This window comes from Hoplias malabaricus, chromosome 5 (assembly GCF_029633855.1).
Source record: "Hoplias malabaricus isolate fHopMal1 chromosome 5, fHopMal1.hap1, whole genome shotgun sequence".
NCBI lineage: Eukaryota > Metazoa > Chordata > Actinopteri > Characiformes > Erythrinidae > Hoplias > Hoplias malabaricus.
In genome coordinates this window covers 5,123,652-5,142,267 of record NC_089804.1, presented here as the reverse complement: position 1 = coordinate 5,142,267, position 18,616 = coordinate 5,123,652, and the positions used below count along the sequence as shown (strand labels likewise).

At 40.3% G+C, this 18,616-nt stretch overlaps 1 protein-coding gene across 2 annotated transcripts; it reads right to left on the bottom strand.

Annotated features, from left to right (window-relative positions):
• Positions 1-3,811: 3,811 nt before the first annotated feature.
• On the bottom strand, positions 3,812-17,461 carry LOC136697970 (cytochrome P450 2J5-like). Of its 2 annotated transcripts, XM_066673338.1 has the most exons (10): positions 17,451-17,461; positions 15,762-15,957; positions 13,557-13,716; positions 12,979-13,131; positions 12,161-12,321; positions 9,201-9,374; positions 6,031-6,172; positions 5,715-5,902; positions 5,262-5,403; positions 3,812-4,002 (listed from the first exon to the last, which is right to left on the bottom strand). In XM_066673338.1, the coding sequence occupies exons 2-10, from the start codon at positions 15,954-15,956 to the stop codon at positions 3,812-3,814; spliced, it is 1,506 nt and encodes a 501-aa protein (XP_066529435.1). In that variant the 5' UTR covers position 15,957; positions 17,451-17,461. The 2 variants fall into 2 exon arrangements, with proteins under 2 accessions (XP_066529435.1, XP_066529434.1); XM_066673337.1 differs by lacking the exon at positions 17,451-17,461 and having other exon boundaries at positions 15,762-15,956.
• Positions 17,462-18,616: the final 1,155 nt, after the last annotated feature.

Below are 18,616 nucleotides of genomic sequence, written 5' to 3'. Positions count from 1 at the left end.
AAAAGTAAAATCAGGCAAATCATGCTGTTATAACATTAAAATAATAATATTAGATTGATTGTTTATTCACACATAAAATAAGATAAAATTTGGGCATGAAGCTCATTGCAGAAAGAACAGAGTCAGAGTGTCTCAGTATCTAAATAGTGTAACTGTACATAGGAGTAAATGGCTGAATCTGGTGTCTGTCAGTGTTTCAGTGCACTGTAACTGTACATAGGAGTAAATGGCTGTAGCTGGTGTCTGTAAGTGTTTCAGTGCACTGTAACTGTATGTAGGAGTAAATGGCTGAATCTGTTGTCGTCAGTATTTCAGTGCACTGTAACTGTACATAGGAGTAAATGGCTGTAGCTGGTGTCTGTAAGTGTTTCAGTGCACTGTAACTGTACGTAAGAGGAAATGGCTGAATCTGGTGTCTGTCAGTGTTTCAGTGCACTGTAAAAGTATGTAAGAGTAAATGGCTGAATCTGGTGTCTGTCAGTGTTTCAGTGCACTGTAACAGTACGTAAGAGTAAAAGGCTGAATCTGGTGTCTATCAGTGTTTCAGTGCACTGTAACTGTATGTAGGAGTAAATGGCTGAATCTGGTGTCTGTCAGTGTTTCAGTGCACTGTAACTGTATGTAGGAGTAGTTGGCTGTAGCTGGTGTCTGTCAGTGTTTCAGTGCACTGTAACTATGTAGGAGCAAATGGCGCTAGCTGGTGTCTGTCAGTGTTTTAGTGCACTGTAACTGTATGTAGGAGTAAATGGCTGTAGCTGGTGTCTGTCAGTGTTTCAGTGCACTGTAACTGTATGTATGAGTAAATGGCTGAATCTGGTGTCTGTCAGTGTTTCAGTGCACTGTAACTGTACGTAGGAGTAATTGGCTGTAGCTGGTGTCTGTCAGTGTTTCAGTGCACTGTAACTGTACATAGGAGTAAATGGCTGTAGCTGGTGTCTGTCAGTCTTTCTGTGTGCTGTAACTGTACATAGGAGTAAATGCCTGTAGCTGGTGTCTGTCAGTGTTTCAGTGGGCTTTAAAGCAGAAATGTGTAGTGTGATATGATGAATGTGTATTAATTTCAAAAGAAATTTGACTTTCTGAGACTTGACTTTCATACTCAGATTTTCAGCTGGTTTTCAGAGACATCTCTTCTCATCATGCAAGCAGATGGAATGTGAGAAATCCAGAGCAGGCTCGTAAACCACTCTCCAGGGACCTTTTTTATGACCCAAGGCCACATAGGATCAAGAGAGGAATCTTTTGGGAGACACTCCCAAGGATCAGTTTATGCTTTGTGTAAAACTGCTTAATTAAGAACTTCTCAAACTATAGAATTAAATCTTAATTTCCATTGGTTTAAAACAGTTTGAAGTTACATATCTGTACCACTGTGTGAAATTAATTCCATTGAGAAATCAAAATGCGTGGAATTAATTTACATATGTTTTAAATCACCTTTTTATATGAACTTATGTAGAACCAAGGTAGCCACATACTCTGTGTATTATTTGGTTAAGAATTATGTAAAACATAGTTTGTGTTATTGATATTACTTTGTGTTAACATCTAATCTTTTATATTGCAAAAGTATGATTCAAAATCTTGGGATGGTCTTCCAACAGGTCTTGTCAAGGGTCATAAATTTTATGTGATGTCACTACCAAGGTACAGGAAATCAGCCAATCAGGAGCAAGAGATGCTCCAATCCTCAACCCCTGAGGACCAATCAGGAATTCAAGGTGGGTTTTCTAAACTCTGGTTAAAAACCCAGTGACGTAAAATCTCTAGAGGGAGAGAGAAAGAAGAATCACTTCATTTCGCTTCACTTAACACTTCACACCCTCTTTTTACACTTTTGGAAATGACTCAGGCTGGAGAGAGAAATTACTTTTTTTGAACAACATCTCTCTCCTGCTTCCAGCAGACAATGCTTCTCAGATAGGGTAGTCTCCATCTCTCTGCAGGTGACCCTCAGGCATCAGACTCTCTGATGGCTCTCTTAAACAGTCTTGGACCCCTCAAGCATGGTCCAGATAGAACAGAAGTTCTATTTTATTTTTATCTCTAGTAGAAAACTATAGTTTAAGAAAAGTTATAGTTTAACTCCAGCAAAATTCAATGCCACACCTAGAGCATGAAGGAGACCTCCTTCACAGGGTCGCTGTGCCTCTGAAAAGGGGGAGAAAAGTAATGTCAGCAGCTGCAGTGCTACAAGGCTGGCAGCTGCAGTGCTCCAGGAAGCCACGCCAGAAAACACAGCACGTCAGCGACATGCTCCCAGTTATCTCCAGTCCATCTCCAGGCATACGTAAGGTCACATGGTTCCATTTCTTTCATGGCTCAGGAGTGGTGCTGAATGCTTGCTGGGATAAACAATAGCCCTTCTAGAATTTAGGGTAATTATCATAGAGAAATTCCCTCACATATTAATCTACCTGTTCCGTCATGTATCGCTGTAATCCATTTCATTATACGAATGTATAATCAATATTCATTATTTGATATTACAATTAATAAGCCGGTTGTGTGATAAAACCAATCCTTTGTTATTTGTGTGTGCACTTTTCTTGTATAGAATTATTACTTCTAGTTCAGACTCAATTTCGGAGCCAAGAACCTACAGTGGGTCAATGAGCATAATTCATTAATAATAATTAACTCTAGCTAATTCTGCTGTATAATATGTAAAGTCATCTAACATGATGACCTACTTGTCCAAGCTTATTATTTAGCATATTATTTAATGGCTCCCAAACATGGAGTGTAACAAAAGTAATTTATTAATTAATTATTAATCAAATAATGATTAATTATCATTGACTCCGCTATGTAGTGCTTATGCCGCCACAACATGTGCATAATAGTTTCCACTACAAATTAAATATGTCCTCTATAAGGTAAGTGTAAACTGCTGAAGGTAACAGCTCAGGGCTGGGTTCTCACGGTGAGAAAGACATTTTGCTGAAGTTGAATATATCACTCTTAAACATGGAACTATATGCACTGACTTTAAACAGGAACTTACTGAATTTAGGGTCAAAAATGGGATTAATAAGAAGTTTATGATAAATCTTGTTTAGTTTTCTTTACCATTTTGACACCTTAATATATTATTGTATTGTTTAATGTATATGTTTTTACTAAGAATGATCTGATTATAAAACTGTGATGTAAATTCATTATTTGATGAAAGTTGTAGTCATTGATCATATTGTGATGCCTTAGACTTGACTTGTTTATTTTATTACTTTTTTAACATCATAATTGTGGTGTTGTTGACAGTTAAATAAATTTCACACAGACACACACACACACAGACACACACACAAAGCTGTGGACACTTGATCCTCTAACACTGAACAGGACCTTTGTCTATTTCCTACAGTAGCGGCCTGTATTTATCCGGGAATGGTCTATGATCGACACTGGGACATTTCTGTGATGATTTGATTGTATTCTGCCACACAGTGTTGTCAGTTACTGATTTTGAACAATTAGTTCTGCATCAGAAACGAGAAAAGGGACCCACCTTTCACAGCTCAACATTGGAGGGATTTATGCCTCTCTAGTCTACACTTGGCATTGGGCATAGTGACATTTGGCTTGTGCAGCTCTGTAGGGATTTTATAGAGATTAGATAGATTATGAATAAGCCAATAGTAATATTCCAAAAATGAATGCAAATGAATTAAATGGAACTCCACTGTGGGGTTTGCTTTAACATCCTATAAAAATTAGTTGAGGTGTTAGCAAAAAAAAAACCCATAAATACAAGACATTTCTATCATATCTAAAGACTGTATACATGTTGTGGGTGGTGTGCGGTGATTCAGTGGGTGGTCTCTCTGCTGCGGCAGACTGTATTGAAAGGGAAAGGTGAGCGGACAATCCCCATAATACCATCCAGGTTTGTTGGTGGAGCTCCTGGAGGCCAGGAGAACTGTAATCTCTGAAGCAGAGACGTGAAGAAGATGAAGAGCTCTGTTTTTGCGAGAGTCTCACCCAGACATGACCTCAGACCTGCAGCACCACACACAATCACACACACACACAAACAAAATAGATACACTTCATCTATTTATGCTTTTCCAATGCATGGTCTCTACACTACTTGACTATATTCGCCTTTGGTACCTGATACCTGGCTCATTTTCAAACACCATCACTAAGAGGAACAGCAGGCTTTGGAAACCAAAATAATGGCATTGGTTACATTAAGTACTATTTACTCATCATGTACTCACATAATGTTGTTTTGGGGATATAATACAGTTTAGCTGTGCATCAGTTCAGAGAGATCAGTAGTGCTTTTCAGTCCTTCTTTCACTGTCCAGCTCTCGCGGAAACCAATTTAAACAAATATATAAAAAAATATGTTCCCAAGACTATGTTCAACATTATTTAATATTTCTGCCCATTAAACACAACACAAACAGTTGTTATGATTCACGGATGGCGGACTGACGGAGGCGGACGCAAACGCTAAAACACAGTGATTTTATTAATGAAGGAATATAACAAAACAAACACAAACGAACTTGAGGGCAAACACGACAAATGAATAAATGAAAGGGCTTGAAACAATAACAAGAAATGAGACAACGAAAACAAGGAACAACTGACTAGAAATGGGAACAACACGACTTGGAATAGGAATAACAGAAAACAAATCACCGATGAAAGGAAGTGACACAAGGGAAATTAAATACATGAACAAACGAGACACACCTGAAACAGATAACGAGGGTTAAGGACAAGGAGGCGGGACATGGGCGAAGACAAGGACAATAACAGACAGAGCCATGTGCAGAGAGAGCACATGGCGGGGAAAACAGGCATGACAGGATGAGGGCATGACAACAGTTGAAAAAATATTTCTAGCATCACTTTCAGAAGGCTGGTCAGAACTGGTAAAACACAATGTGTGTTAGCCATTACATTTTAATTTATTTTGCTTTTCTGGCTTACCTCACTACTAGGGAAAAAAATCGATTTTATTGCTGTGTATCACAGACAGAAAAAAATGTGGAACTTAGTCTCAGGACCATACTTTCACTCTCTCGGGGCCATGAGTGAGCAGGTAAAAGTACCATTTTCCTAATGGAAAAGCAGAATAATGCAACAAAAAAAAAATAGTGCAAAATAAAAAATAGGCCAAAATAGTGTCAAGTAGAGTAGTGTAGGTACCATGCAGTGGAAAAGGGGCATAAAGTACCAGCTAAAGCCTGAGTAGATTGATAAATCAATGTGATCAGTTATTGATCTCTGATCAGACTTACCCATAGAAAATGCCACAAAAGCGTCATTTTTGCAGAACTGTCCTTTCTCATCCAGAAAGTTCTCTGGGTTGAAACTGTCTGGATATTTCCAGTGCTCTCGGTCAGTCATGATGGCCATAAAGTTGGCCATGACCTGTGTTCCCTACCATGGGAAAAAAAGGACACTGATGTAGAAACATTTTAACCTCAGAGTAGGGGTAAGGACTGAAGGCATTCCATAAAATTTCATTCCTGAATTCAGCCCAAATCAACCATTCATTCTTTCATATGTCTCTATTTTACATCAGTTCATTTCTTTTCATCTGTTTTATTCATCCTTTTATCTAAGCATTTTCATCCATTCATACACTCCTTTGTTTAGCTTCCCATCTGCTCAACAGTTATTATTTCTATTCAATAATGTCATCCTCTTTTTATAAATGCATCTGTTCAGCCTTTCAACTCCATGGTTACCTTGGGCAGGTGGTATCCATGCAGCTCGGCTGGCTGTGTGGTTTCATGGACCATGCCCAAAGGGCCGAGATTAGCCCAGCGCTGGATCTCATGGATGGTGGCGTGAGTGAAGGGCAGCCGTGTGCGGTCGTCCATGCAGGGAGAACGGTCAAACCCCAACACACTCACTATCTCCTCATGACAACGCTCTGGAATGTGGTCCACCCATCATAATAAAATGTTAACATTAAAATTCTGCATCTTTCATATTGTTTCATATTATTTTTTGTCCTTTTTTTTGCGTCCCTGAGATATTTCTCTATGCCCTCTTCTGTACCTTGTATTTCAGGGTGGTTCATCATGTAAATGAGGCCCCATCTGATAGTAGCGGCTGTCGTGTCTGTCCCAGCCACGAACAGGTCAGTTGTGGACATGACCAGGTTCTGTTCATGAAATGTTGAGTCTTCATTTGGCTCTTGCTGCTCAAAACAAGATAGAAACAAGAAGTCCTCTTCACTGTACTTTTCAAAAATAAGGGACTTAACTATCACTGTGGAGGTCAGTACAAGTACATCTTCAGTATCTTTACTTAAGGAACTTGTAGCACACTTTTGGGGAACAAAATGGAGAATGTTTGCCTTATTCCACTATTTCCCTTTCCAAAAGTTTGTTTCTTTTGGTTTTTCTGAATTTCCAGTATCAATGTAACATACAGATGCATTTGTGAAGGCTAAAGGTGTAAAATCTGTTTTGTGATTTATACAAAATAAAGTGCAGAATAAAAGCAGCATTAACAGTTAAAAGTCTGTCGTTTGTGTATTATAATCAAAGTCATTAGTGATTCTGTAGCTTTGCATAGTCACATTTTTAATGTGGACCTGGCCAAAAAGGTCAATATTAGCCTCATAAACTAAAGCCATTAAGTACTTAAATATGAAAATTGATATGAGATCGAAAAGCAAATGTCTGCCTACTAAAATGATATTTAAAGTGGAAGGGGAAAACCGTTAAGGGATTGACTTTTGTAGTGGAGTACGGACCAAATATGAATATTGGACAATGAAGGAATAATGAAATGAAAGGTTTTAAATTAAACCTTTCTCACTCTGACCAGGACTTTCGTCTGGTCCCGAAGTCAACATTCCACAGGACTGTTTGAACAACGGGGTGCAAAGCCCCCACACACGCACACTCATAAGCTAAGAGCATCAAAGAACCCTTTAACGTAACATATGGCATCTGGATCCCCTAACCTCTTCAGGAACTCGAGATAACTTTTATGATGCTTTTAGGGAGACAGGAACTTCAAACAAAGAAGAGAGCTTTTACGGCCGCCTATGATAAAGTGGCGCCTCAATATCCCTTATCTTTCACGGGGATCAACAGATGTTCAAACCAAAGTGACCTCGAGTGAACTCCCGTGAATCACCAACCAAAAGCACGGATCAACAGCGACACCGAATGGACACTGGCGAAACTACGCCTCGCTCAGAGTCGCCGGAAAACAATAGCGAAAATAATCGAACTCTGAATTATTTGTATATAAACGAATGTATTAATGTCACTTTCTGTACCCTCAGATGAATGCCTACCTCCTAATGAAATGATGTATAGTGCCGATTGTTTCTATTACAAAGATCAGTTTGTCTCTGAATGAGAGAAAATGGATTAATGTTTTATTTTTCAGCGTATCATCACGAATTGGACGTGAACAATGTACTCAAGATGGGACCTTATGTAAATGTCTGATATTAATAGTCCAATGTACTCATTGTTATAGGTTGATAACAGGTATAAGAATTTTGATACGAGAAACTCATATTCCTTATGTATGAATCACAGATTCAAACCCCCTCCTCCTACTCTCTCTCTCTCTCTCCCTCACGAGAGTCACGTGAGTCTGGACTCGCGTCCAATCAGAAAGAGGACGCCTCCCATTAGGGCGTGACCGCGCCAGCCTTGAAAAGGCCAAACAGCAAGACAGACAATGAGTTCGAAGTTTGAAGAGTCGCGAGGACTCTACAAAAGTAACGGACCACTGAAAAAGAGAGGACGCCGAAGACAACAACCACGAGGAGATCCGAGAAACCTTAAACAACAAAAAAACGCTGTCTCTTCCACGCCGACAACGAAACAAAGGAACCCTCTCAGAGACTTCAGAAAAGCTTACGAGAGACGTCTCGAAATTAGCTAAGAGTATGAAGTTTAACTAATAAGTCGAGTAATTTGAATATCTTTCTTTTCTTTTAATCTTGTTTATGTTTATTACCTACCTAAGCTTAATCTCACGACTAATCGAAGCAGGGGAACTTATTCGTGGCCAGAATAAGGAAACACTGCCGAGGTACCATAGAGTCTTAGAATAAGTGAGTTTATTGAAGCGGTTTTTCAGTTCTGGAGCTGCAGCAACCAGCGAACTTTCGTCTAAACGTCCATATTTTGGACTCTCCCACTCCGGACCGAAGGCCGAAGAGAGGATCCTGCCGCCTGCGTCATCACACTCCGGGTACGCCCGAGACAACTCAATCAACAAGAAAGACCTCCACGCTAAACCAGCCTGGACGCTTCTGCGGTAAGAACCGCGAGACTAAGTGAGACGCCTCCATTCCCAGGATTCCAAAGAGCCTCTGCATCCAAACGAGTGGTGAAAAACCGACGAAAAGTAAGCTAAACTTATGCACTTCCAGAGCTGAACACCGAATTAAGTTCTTGATAAATTCTGTATTAATTAAACCTTAGTTAGTAACCTTAGTCACAAGTTAGAAGTGCCTAGCTCACCTTAAGGTCAAAATCAGTTCCCCCTGCCGGACACCGTGAGATTACAAGGTTGTGCTATGTTAACTAAATATCTTCTTTTTATTAATAAAACTCTCATTATTTGAAGTCACAGTGTTTGCAATTTATTCATTAGAATTTCTGAAAATCCTGAAGAACTCATTTAGCATGATTATTATTCATTCTCAAACTAATTATTAATGTTTTAATTGCTTAAACCAATTATAAATCTTAATTAATATCATTAAGTCAAATATCAGAGGTTGGAGGAGTTTGAATAAGGTCAAGGCTATAAAACAAATTATAAAATTATATGTATATGTATCGGGGTGTATGACCAACATCCACTACACTTTACTGTAAAGGTCGTGTTGGTTTTGGTGTGGGAGGGAAATTTTTGCAGGGCTCAGAATAGACAGGGGTCAAAACAGTGGCTCTCTGTGATTTCAGGGGCCTTTTCATAAAATTGGGCCTGAAATCTCATATCATACCAGAGCAAACAAATCTTACAACAGCACATCCCACAGAAACTGTGATTTATAAAGAAATTAAAAATTGCGTATGTTTAAGCAAGGTTTGACACACGAAGACCAAGAAAACATTGCGGACAGAGCACAAATTGAAATGGATGAATTTCATGTAAAAGAACAGTCCGTCCTCACACAGGAGTCAAACTCTTCATGAAGGTAGATCTCCAAGAGTATAGGCTCAACGCTGCCAAGTCTTGCTCACCTTTGTCATCTCCACCAGGTAAGCATCGATGAAGTCACGAAGATTTTCTGGGTCCAGAGTCTTCCTGTGCTCCTCCACAACTTCACGCAAGAACACTATCAAGGCATCACCATTCTGCTTCACCTTCTGGTGAAACCCTGGAAAGTGTTTAAGGAAAGGAGCCATGTTGAAGATCTGCAGGAAAAAAAAAAAAAGTAAAGACCATGTGTGCAGCAACTACAGAAGCTGTTTCAGACTGGAACACTTTAAGGAGAGGTGAGAACAGCTTTTACAAAATGAGGCTCTCACCCTTCCCCTTTCACCACTTACTGCTTACTAGCAGCTCACTGAAGTCACATTTTTTTTCACACAAATGGTGTCCTAGTTAATCTTAGCTTAAAGATGTACATTTCTTTGGTTTCACTGGTTTATCTGCATTTACTGTACCTCTTTATTTGTATTTATTATTTTTTTTTAATTTACTTTTTTAATGTGTTCTTGCTTCCTTTATCTTAGTTGATGGGTACAGGTGTGAAGTGCCGAACACTGCTGGGCACGGGTTGGTGGTGCCGAAGACTGCTGGGCACGGGTTGGTGGTACCGAACGCCGCTGGGCACAGGTGGGTGGTGCAGAACACTGGTGGGTATTGGTGGGTGGTGCAGAACACTCATGGGTATGGGTGGGTGGTGCAGAACACTAGTGGGTACTGGTGGGTGGTGCAGAACACTCGTGGGTATGGGTGGGTGGTGCCGAACACTCGTGATTACGGGTGGGTGGTGCAGAACACTCGTGAGTATGGGTGGGTGGTGCAGAACACTCGTGAGTATGGGTGGGTGGTGCAGAACACTCGTGGGTATGGGTGGGTGGTGCCGAACACTGGTGGGTACGGGTGGGTGGTGCCGAACACTGGTGGGTGGTGCAGAACACTGGTGGGTACGGGTGGGTTGTGCAGAACACTCATGGGTATGGGTGGGTGGTGCCTAGTTAATCTTAGCTTAAAGATGTACATTTCTTTTGTTTCACTGGTTTATCCGCATTTACTGTACCTCTTTATTTGTATTTATTTACTTTTTTTAATGTGTTCTTGCTTCCTTTATCTTAGTTGATGGGTACATGTGTGAAGTGCCGAACACTGCTGGGCACGGGTTGGTGGTGCCGAACACTGCTGGGCACGGGTTGGTGGTACCGAACGCCGCTGGGCACGGGTGGGTGGTGCTGAACACTAGTGGGTATGGGTGGGTGGTGCAGAACACTCGTGGGTACTGGTGGGTGGTGCCGAACACTGGTGGGTACGGGTGGGTGGTGCAGAACACTGGTGGGTATGGGTGGGTGGTGCAGAACTCCCGTGGGTACGGGTGGGTGGTGCAGAACTCCCGTGGGTACGGGTGGGTGGTGCAGAACACTCGTGTGTATGGGTGGGTGGTGCAGAACACTCGAGGGTATGGGTGGGTGGTGCCGAACACTCGTGGGTATGGGTGGGTGGTGCCGAACACTGGTGGGTACTGGTGGGTGGTGCAGAACACTGGTGAGTACGGGTGGGTGGTGCAGAACACTCGTGGGTATGGGTGGGTGGTGCCGAACACTGGTGAGTACAGGTGGTGCAGAACTCTCGTGGGTACGGGTGGGTCGCGCCGAACACTGGTGGGTACTGGTGGGTGGTGCAGAACACTCGTGGGTATGGGTGGTTGGTGCCGAACACTGGTGGGTACGGATGGGTGGTGCAGAACACTCGTGGGTTCGGGTGGGTGGTGCAGAACACTTGTGGTTATGGGTGGGTGGTGCCAAACACTGCTGGGTACGGGTGGGTGGTGCAGAACACTGGTGGGTACGGGTGGGTGGTGCAGAACACTCGTGGGTATGGGTGGGTGGTGCCGAACACTGGTGGGTACTGGTGGGTGGTGCAGAGCACTGATGGGTACAGGTGGTGCAGAACTCTCATGGGTATGGGTGGGTCACGCCGAACACTGGTGGGTGTTGCAGAACACTGGTGGGTATGGGTGGGTGGTGCCGAACACTGGTGGGTACGGATTGGTGGTGCAGAACACTCGTGGGTATGGGTGGGTGGTGCAGAACACTTGTGGGTATGGGTGGGTGGTGCCTAACACTGCTGGGTACGGGTGGGTGCTGATGAATACTGGTGGGTACTGGTGGGTGGTGCAGAACAGTGGTGGGTACGGGTGGATGGTACAGAAAACTGGTGGGTACTGGTGGATGGTGCCGAAAACTTGTGGGTACAGGTGGGTGGTGCCGAACACTGGTGGGTACGTTAACCATTGCATAATCTATTTGCGTGTTGTTTTTGGGACTGAACCAGTCTCTGGGCTCCAAATCTGTGGAGTTTTTCATTCCTTGTTGCTCGGTGTAGGCTCTCACAGGAGTTTTCTTTAACCACCGATCCAAGGAGTATTTTAACCTCATCCAAAAACACAGCATAATTTACGAGCTGCCATTGTGTATCCATTAAAAATAAATGTAATTCTACTGAAGCTTGGAGATTTTAAAAGTTGCAGACAGATCTCTCTGGGCTGTCAGTGTTAGGCATATTTAGTCCCTACTCAGCTTGCTAGGAACCAAGAGTGAGTAGGAACTACAAAAAGCAACGGATTCCATGTACCAGGTACCAGATTTGGCTAATGCAAAAGAAATAGAACCAAGTAGACCTTATTTGAGTTGAGTAGAAACCATACGGTAGAAAGGTACCAGCAGAGAAAGCATTTGGCCTCTGGCTGTGTAGCATGACAGCCCCTATACATCTGGTTCCTTCCTATTGGTAGCACAGGCATCTTTCAGCTGATGTAAAGAGTCTGCTTCTCCTCTGGCATATTAAACTGTTCAGTGGTGTTGCATAAGTAGCATGACTTCGGAGGGAACTCTCAATATAGTTTCTTCCAAAGACCTTATATTGGTTTTTTTTTATTCCTCTAGTGTTGTTTTGCAAAACCATGTCATGCCTTTTAGCAAACAATTTTTCTGGACGTTACCTGAGCTGGGATTGATCCAGCGAGTCGGATGTTTTCATTTAGCATTCGGAGAAGTTCAGCAAAGCGCTTGTCGTCGTACTCAAAGCGGTCTCCGAAGATGATGGAACAGATGATGTTGGACATTGCATTCATTATGGGGTGGATGGGGTAAAAAGGTTTTCCTTAAAAATAAAAAATCACAGGAGAGTGGACATGATGAGGAAGGATATGACAAAAGACCCTTCCAGCATTCACTTCAGTTAAACCCAAGTGGAATGTAGTTCAACACAAAGTATAAAGAGAGTTGTTTAGAGATGTATATGTACAAAACTGTGCAACAAATGGACCAAGCTCAAAACTGCAAAATTAGCTTTCAATGTTATTGAACAAAGAAGCTTCAGAAGGTCTTGTCTTAGAAAAAATTACTTTCAAAAGAGAAGTGAACCAATAAAAGACCAAAGAAGAAGGTGAATTTCATCAGGCTCAATTTCTGAGTCCAGATATACACTGAATAATCACAGGATTAGGAACAACTTTCTTGTACCTACACTGACTTTTCATTTGATAATATCCACTATACATACAGAAGCACTTAGTAGTTTTACAATACAATACTGTAATTGAATACTTTCATATCCTGATTTCACCCTGATGTTCAACTGACAGCACCCTCACAGGCCCACCACAGAGCAGGTATGATTTGGGTGGTGGATCCTTCTCAGTTCTGCAGTGACAGTGATAGTGGTGTGTTGTCCTGCTGCACATAAATGAAACAATACTGATCTGATCTGCTAAGAAAGTCATGGATAATAAAATAAATTGATCTTCTGGTCAGCTACCTTCCTCTTTGAGCATCTCTCTGATGAGATAATGTGCCTCTTCAGCCACTCGTTCCTCCACGGTTTTCTTTCCCAGGCCAAAGTTACGTAGTGTGTGAAGGGCAAAACGTCGCTGCTGTTTCCAGGCATTACCATATGTCACCATTATGATACCTGTGAGAGGAGAAGAAGAGTAGAGGGAGAAAAACTGTAGTTTCCCAGCCCTGGAGACTGTCTGGTAAATTTTCTCCTGAACCATATAAATATAAGCCGTGTTTTTAGCTAATTATAACCCCTAATTATAGAAATGATTTATTATATGAATATTATGTAGTACAATGAACGTGGTTTAATATTTCTCATAAAATATTTTAAGTTAATCTTCAGAAATTTAGCCTGGTCATTCTGAAATATCTACATACATGTGAGAAACTCATTTGTAGGTATATTATATAAGTAATATTATTATAAGTAATATTGTTTGGTCATAATTGCAAAAGCATGATTCATAAATGTAAAGATTTTGGACATTAATTCGCCAGGATTGCATATATGTCACAAGATATACAAAAGAGGTCAATGAGCGCTGAGTTACTGACCATACCCTTCAGTGACCCAATCAAATATTGGCATGTACGGCCTCCCAGCAAACACAGCCCCATTCTGAACGAATGCTTCCTTCACTATCTGCAGCGTATTAATCACGATTACTGGACTCCTGCCCAGGTAGATGCAGGTCATTTCACCGTATTTCAGCAACTGGAGAGGAAGCAAAATTACACAGATTTATGAAATAAAAGTAAACACGGTCTTGAATTTCTGATTGGCCTTTAGGCTCCAAGGTGTGTATTGAGCAGATTACAAACATACATCACGTAAAGTTTGTGTCAGGGTTTGCAAGGACTGTGTTTACTGATATGTTTTATATTTATAAACCAAAAGATCATCTAAGAATTAAACAAGACAGAGAAGACACAAACAATAGTCAGTGTAGAGAAACAAAGACTAAGAATAATATAAACCATAACTAGATAAAACATGAAACAAAGAAAGAAAACAAATCTCCAAGAAGTGAAACACAGAACAAAGACACATTAGAGATAAAAGGGGTTTCGAAACAAACAAATAAATTAATACAGGCTACAAACTATAACAGAGTGTTATGTTTATTTTTGGGGATTTTTATTCTGTAGATTCTGTAGATCATCTCCAGGGAGAAAGTAAGGTCACTCTGAGGTTGAGTGTGTTTCTGGGATAAACTATAGCTCTCTTTAAGAATTTTGGGTAATTATCACAAAGACATTCCCTCATGTTATTAATCTTCCCTTCTCCTTCTCATGTATTCTGTAGTCCATTTTATATTTCTGTATATTTATTTATATGTATATTTAATATGATACTTAAAACAGAGGTCAAGAGACAAATAAACAATGCTCACAAACAAAGCCACATAAGCAGACCATCACAGGACAATCTGAAAGTACAAACCACTGAGACAAGGCACAGAGCTTTTAAATACTAGACTAAAAAGGAACTCCTGGGAGAGCACACGGAGGAAAACAGGATCATACACCAGGAGGGTATTCCACAAAGCAGGATTTCTTTGTTTAGCTAGATAACTTAAACCCAAAGTCAAGCCCATCCAATAAGAAAAGAGCTGAAGGAGATTCTTATTAGACAGTCCTCAGCTTTAGGCTTAAGCTACCTAGCTAACTGGGAAATCCTGCTTTGTGGAATTCCCCCTAGGCCCCTGGGATGTCATCTCTCATCCTTATCGAGTTGTTTTGAACCAATTATAAAGGGATTTTCAAGACGTTTCTGATTACGACACAGACTTGGTACTCTTCTGTAGGAAATGGACATTGTCATTGATCCATAAGCATCACAAACTCTTCACAATTTATAATTTAACGTTCTTCATCAATGGTACAGATCATGTGATAAAGCTGTGCCCCAAAACACCATGCTGCATCTCTTAATTGTGGTGAGATGTTTATTTAATTTACACACCTGCAAAACAGTTCTTTATGAAGCAATGATACTGGTTATATGACAGATGTCAGCTGCTGTTCATTTTATGAATTCTTGTAGGATGTCTTATTTAACATAAGATATTGTTTTCAAAAGAATTCAGCTAAAACTACAACTTCAGGGGGCACCAGTCCTTCACAGGGCGACACACACTCACACCTATGCACCCTATTGAGTCCTTTTGGATCAGGGGAGGAAACCAGAGCACCCGGAGGAAACCCACGCGGACACAGGGAGAACACACCACACTCCTCACAGACAGTCACCCGGAGGAAACCCACGCAGACACAGGCAGACACCCGGAGTCAAACCCACAACCTCCAGGACTCTGGTGCTGTGACAGAGACACTACCTGCTGTTCCACAAAGTCGCCCTATTTCATAATTGTATCACCTTAATTAATTAGCAAATGTGGCATGTGTAAATGTCTATATATATATATATATATATATATATATATATATACGTTCATAAGTTCTAAGGTAAAAAAAATTACCTTATGATCCTTTAGAATTCATGGCAAGAAGCTAGAATTCAAGAAGCTAGAACTCATGACAAGAAGCAGAACACCCTTGACCCAAACAGTACATTTAGAGTTGTAAAATTACCAAGAAGATACAGGTGACAGTAGAGCTGACACTAGAGATGTCTAGTATCTCTGGCGTGGACCAGTTCTACAATGTCAGAACCACAGGGTCCTGTCTTGAGGTGTATCAATAAATAAATTTAAGCTATATAACTAGGTCTTCAAATTATACTCAAACAGAACTGACCGATCTGATGAAAGCCATTGGGTTGTTCACAAACTGAGGCATGTTGCCCAAGAAGGGTAGAGGTTTGGGTCCAAGAGGGTATTGGCTTCTGGACAAATGCAGCCTGAAAATCTCCATCACAATAAGAGAGAGAAGACCACCCAGGAGGGCCAAGCCCACCGTCGTCCAGTCCAAATATTTCAGCACAGACTCCATTCTGAGAGAGTTAAGAAAACAACACAAGCTCACAGGCTTTATACGCTGCACCCAGGAGGAATGAGGAGGAACAACAGTGTTGCTGACGTATGGGGGCTTCTTTCATAGGAGGGGCGTTTCCAGGGACACTGGAACTTGGCCAGCCTCTTCAGTGTTTCTGTATGGGAAAAGTAGGTCATGTGACTTTCTCTTTAGTGGCACAGAGGTCACACACCATCTATATCTCACTTACACTAAAGACAATTATATTTCATTTAGATTATGTGTGATGTCATGAAACTAAACATTCTACTATCACACCAAAGTGGACAGGGATCGATGTGTGTGTGTGTGTGTGTGTGTGTGTGTACTAAATCATACTACTACTACAACTTTTACTACTACTACAGTTACTAGTAATATAAAAACTAACAATGCTACTATTAATACTTATACAACTACTACAAATACTAACACCACAACTACAAAAATACCTCTACTATTATGTATTGTACTACTACAATCAATGCTACAAAGAACTCTGCTATACTATATTAACTATATAACCTACTTAACTAACCTAACCTAACCTTCAATAGAACATTCTGTAGCAAATTCGCCTTTGTACACACACACACAAACACTGAAGCCAATTCAGTTTTCTCTCTGTGTTCATCTCTCTCTCTACACAGGAAGGAGGAGGGAGTGTGAGCCTGCCACCACTGAAGAAGAACATCCAAGAAGAAATAGGATCAAGATTAAAATCAGACTTAATAAAGCTGATACCGATCAGATTGGATTGGGACATCCCTAAATATGACTACGATCTTTGGGGATGTGAAGCAGACAGAAATTGTGAGAAAACCATTCAAATGTGTGTGACATCTGTTAGGAGGAATACATGCTCCAAGGTTGTCCAGGAGACAAGAAAAGGCAGCAAAGGCGCACATTTTTTCACACAGAACAGGTCAGTTTATTTTCTTTCTGGTTTTATAAATTTAATCTGGACCATTTCCCAAGAACTCTCCTTTCAAATGTTTAAAAAGTAAAATCAGGCAAATCATGCTGTTTTAACATTAATATAATATTAGATTGATTGTTTATTCACACATACATAAAATAAGATAACACTTGGGCATTAAGTTTGTTACTCCCTCTGATATAATGATGACAGCACAGCTTTCCTTATTGTACTGATTAGGTTTATTCCTAAACGTAAGAACTGTAATATAAAATTGCACAAACAAATATACAATTATACACAAGTAACTCCAATATAAAGTAGTCCTTAGTTTTAGAATATGACATAATTTTAAACTTGTACAATGAAATGTTTCTTGCCTTGTAAACTATCACTGCTATTTATTCATTATGAATTAGCTCTTAGTGTCAATGTTGACTTTTAACTTCATTAAAACCACATGAATTTAATCCTTAGCTTTACACATAAACTTATAGCTAAATGCATACCAGCAACATTAGCAGCAATGCAATATTTCAACTTCACTTAAACACAAAATAACATTTAAACACAACACAAACCTCATTGGCTGCATTAAATAACAAAGGGAGTATATGGCTTGATCTAGAATGTTCCTTGACACGTGAAAACACTTATTTTAACCTTATTTAACACTTATTTTAACCTTGAAAATTACATAAGACAAACATTCTGCTACTGGTGTTATCCGTGCATATAATGTGTCCCCCCGGATACCCTTGCCGACATATAGTTCCGCCTCAGTTCTTAATGTCTTTAAGGGGAATTAACCAAAAAAATAAAAATAAATTATAAACTGTCCAGGTAGGCAGTTACAAAGTTAATTGCAGAAAGAACAGAGTCAGAGTGTCTCATTATCTAAATAGTGTAACTGTACATAGGAGTAAATGGCTGAATCTGGTGTCTGTCAGTGTTTCCGTGCACTGTAACTGTATGTAGGAGTAAATGGCTGTAGCTGGTGTCTGTCAGTGTTTCAGTGCACTGTAAATGTGTGTAGGAGTAACTGGCTGTAGCTGATGTCTGTCAGTGTTTCAGTGCACTGTAACTGTATGTAGGAGTAAATGCCTGTAGCTGGTGTCTGTCAGTGTTTCAGTGGGCTTTAAAGCAGAAATGTGTAGTGTGATATGATGAATGTGTATTAATTTCAAAAGAAATTTGACTTTCTGAGACTTGACTTACATACTCAGATTTTCAGCTGGTTTTCAGAGACACCGCTTCTCATCATGCAAGCAAATGGAATGTGAGAAATCCAGAGCAGGCTCGAAAACCACTCTCCAGGGACCTTTTTTATGACCCAAGGCCACATAGGATCAAGAGAGGAATCTTTTGGGAGACACTTCCAAGGATCAGTTTATGCTTTGTGTAAAACTGCTTAATTAAGAACTTCTCAAACTATAGAATTAAATCTTAATTTCCATTGGTTTAAAACAGTTTGAAGTTACATATGTGTACCACTGTGTGAAATTAATTCCATTGAGAAATCAAAATGCGTGGAATTAATTTACATATGTTTTAAATCACCTTTTTATATGAACTTATGTAGAACCAAGGTAGCCACATACTCTGTGTGTTATTTGGTTAAGAATTATGTAAAACATAGTTTGTGTTAATGATATTACTTTGTGTTAACATCTAATCTTTTATATTGCAAAAGTATGATTCAAAATCTTGGGATGGTCTT